At 48.2% G+C, this 3,040-nt stretch overlaps 1 protein-coding gene across 1 annotated transcript in view; it reads left to right on the forward strand.

The window, feature by feature from the left end:
- ABAT (4-aminobutyrate aminotransferase) overlaps positions 1-3,040 on the forward strand; it is a 28,277-nt gene that overhangs the window by 4,839 nt on the left and 20,398 nt on the right. The window contains exon 2 of the mRNA XM_012812892.1: positions 1,084-1,133. Within this exon, the coding sequence (XP_012668346.1) occupies positions 1,084-1,133 (50 nt within the window). The remainder of the gene's footprint in view (positions 1-1,083; positions 1,134-3,040) is intronic.

Here is a 3,040-nt window from a genome sequence, read left to right on the forward strand (position 1 = left end):
TTTTTTTTTTGGACCTCAAACTCAGAGTTCATGTGAATTAACTTTTTTTTCAATTTTTAAAAAATCTTACTGGCAAGGGAGACCAAGGCTGAGCCCCAGCCCAGTTCTCCTCCCCTTCTTCTAGGAGCGTTCTGTGCATACACGACCATACGTGTGTACTGGTTTCTCCCATGTCCCCTTTTTTACTTAGCAGATATCACAGATTACTCTAACTCAGCACAAATCACTCTCGTCCTCTTCTACAGCTGCCTAGTCACCCTGGAAAGCTTTCATCATGTGAATAAATCTTAATTTATCTCCTTGATCTGCTATTGATGGACATTAGGTTGCTTCAAAATCTCTAAATATTAGAGAGGCAGAAACACTGGGTTAGTGGCAAGGAGCAGTGATGTAGGCCGCAGCTCTCCGCATAAAGCTTCCTAGAAGTGGGTAGACCTACTCCGGCTTTGAGGCCGGAGAAGAAAGGCAAAGAAAAGGCACCTGAGATCAGCAGTATTGTGCGAGCAAGGTGTCAGTTCAGACCTGTGTACAAAGGTCCTTACACACCCTCGGAGGAGAGTAATTGCCGAACCAGAGCGTCCTACGCCTTGTCTTGTAATGTCAAGGCCAGTCCCGACCGTGAATGCCCTGGGCCTAGGGAACAGCAAATGCAGGAAAGCAGGATGTGGCATGCTTGTCACAGATTGCTGGTGACATCCCCCACTCACTGAGCAAACAGAGATCTGACTCAGCCAGTGAGCTCTGGAGGAGAAAGCAAGGACCATCTTTGCAACTCTTCATGCTGTCCTACTGATCCACTTCCCAGCTCTAGACTTGACATTGCTTTGACCTTGCATTTACCTCCTCTTAGATTTATCTAATCCAGTAAATCTAAAACCTGAGCAAGCATAGAATCTCCTAAAGAATTTGTTGATGATTTCTGGGCTACACCCTGAGAGAATCTGAGTCTGGGAGACCCCAGGAATCTCTTTTTTCTGTTTGCTGGGTGCAGAGTTGCAGGGTTAGGAAGGAAGTAGGGAAGGGCAGCAGCATGGGAACCCCTGGATGTGATGCTGATCTCTAATACTGCCCTCCTCTCCTCAGGTTACAGTCATCCTGCTCTGGTGAAACTCCTCCAACAGCCTCAGAATGCGGTACGTCTCGGGGTCACACAGACAAAGACCAAACGTGTTCACAGCCACTCACAGAATCACTGAGCAGCCTTTGGAAATACTCTACTCAATTATTCTTTTATTCCATAAATATTTGAGCCCATACTATAAGACAGACACTTGGAATGCTTTGGTGGGCAAAAACACAGTGGCCCCATTCCCATGGAGGCAGTCAGTTAACCATATACATGAATAAGGCCTTGGAATCATATCAGATGGTACAGAGCAAGGCAGGCTCTGCTTTGTGGGCGCCCAATAACAAGAGTAAGAGTGGTTAGCGTTTATGCAGGGTATACTATGTACCAAACATTGTGTTTGGCACTTTACAGCTGTAATGTTGACAAGTCCCGAAGCAGGAACTCTTACTATCCCCATTTTACAGGTGTGGATAGTGGGCCACAGACAGGATGTTTGCCCAAGGCCACACACCCAGTGTGGGTGCTGGGAATAAACCCACAGGAGCTGAGCTGTTTGGGGATGGAGGGTCAGGAAAGCTTCCCAGGGAAGTGATGTTTGCACTAAGATCTAAAGGAGGGGAAGATCTAACAAGTGGTGAGCCAGGAGGAGTGGTCCCAGCTAGGGGAAGAGAGGGCAGCCTGAGGGTCAGCACCGTGACTAGAGCAGAGAGCAGGGAGGGATCCGAGGAGAACTGGGGCAGCACCAAGGGACATGGGTTTTGTTTGTTTGGTTTTACCTTCTGTGTACTTAGCTGACGGACATGGTTTTTAGATGCCACCTAGGCTATGATTCTCTGTCTCGGTACCCTTGACATTTGGGGCCAGATAATTCTTTACTGAAGAGACCTGTGCTGTGTGTTGTAAGACTTCTAGCAGCATCCTTTACCCACTAGATGCCAGCAGGACCCCTTCCTCAGTAGTAACAACCCAAATCGCCTGCAGACACGGTCACCGTCCCTGGTGGGTACAGTCACTGCAGTTGAGAACCCTTTTGTTGGGAGACTTCAGTTCCGTGCTGAGGGTGGTGGGAGCCGTTGCACAGGTGCACTAAGGTACAGGCACATGCAACGCCCCCCCCCCCATGATCATCCTGTGTGCACCACTTGGGGAATTTTCCCATGTGACCCAGTACTGCTCTTGATGAAATTTTAATTCCATCCACCTTACATTAGCTTCCTGTTGCCACTGCAGCAAACGGCCACAACTTAATTGGTTTAGAACAACACCCACCTATTGTCTTGCAGTTTTAGTGGGCGGGGAGCCTGGCAGGCCCAAGCGAGTATTCCATTTAGAATCTCTCAAAGCTGAAATCAAGCAGTTGACCAGCCTGGGCTCTCTGGTGGAGGCTTTGTGCTCATTCAGGTGGTTGGCAAATTCATTCTCAGTGTCCCTGTGGCCCCTCTGTCCTCAAGCCCATAGTCCAAGTCTGTCTCTCTGCCTTCCTCTCCTACATCCACTGCTAATAGCTCACGTGGTTGCCCTGGGAGTCCAGAATAATCTCCCAGTCTTAACTGATTAGGGACCTTAATTACATCAGCAAAATCTCTATTGTCATGCGACACATTCACAGTCCCAGGGATGGGGTGAGGGTATGGCATCTTCTTGAGGGCTGTAATTGCACCCGCGACACACAGCTGTGCTACTGCAATGCATAGAAGTCTGCGCTTTATATATTAATAGGATAAGATTCCCCCCCTCACCAGTGAGAATGCATGAATTGTAACAGGGACTCAGAATATGTCCCCACCCTCTTACTGTTCCCCCCAACCAAATTAGGTAGACCATACTTCCTGTTAGAATACGGAGAGATGTGTGCACTGTTTGTCTTTTTGGCGTATTTAACTCAAAATTCTGTCTGTGAGAGTCATCCTTTTCGTATGTAGCTGTAGACCACCTATTGTCACGGCTTTATCGGACCCCACTGAGTGAAGG

Source organism: Otolemur garnettii, unplaced genomic scaffold, assembly GCF_000181295.1.
Source record: "Otolemur garnettii isolate 467f Iridium unplaced genomic scaffold, OtoGar3 scaffold00232, whole genome shotgun sequence".
NCBI lineage: Eukaryota > Metazoa > Chordata > Mammalia > Primates > Galagidae > Otolemur > Otolemur garnettii.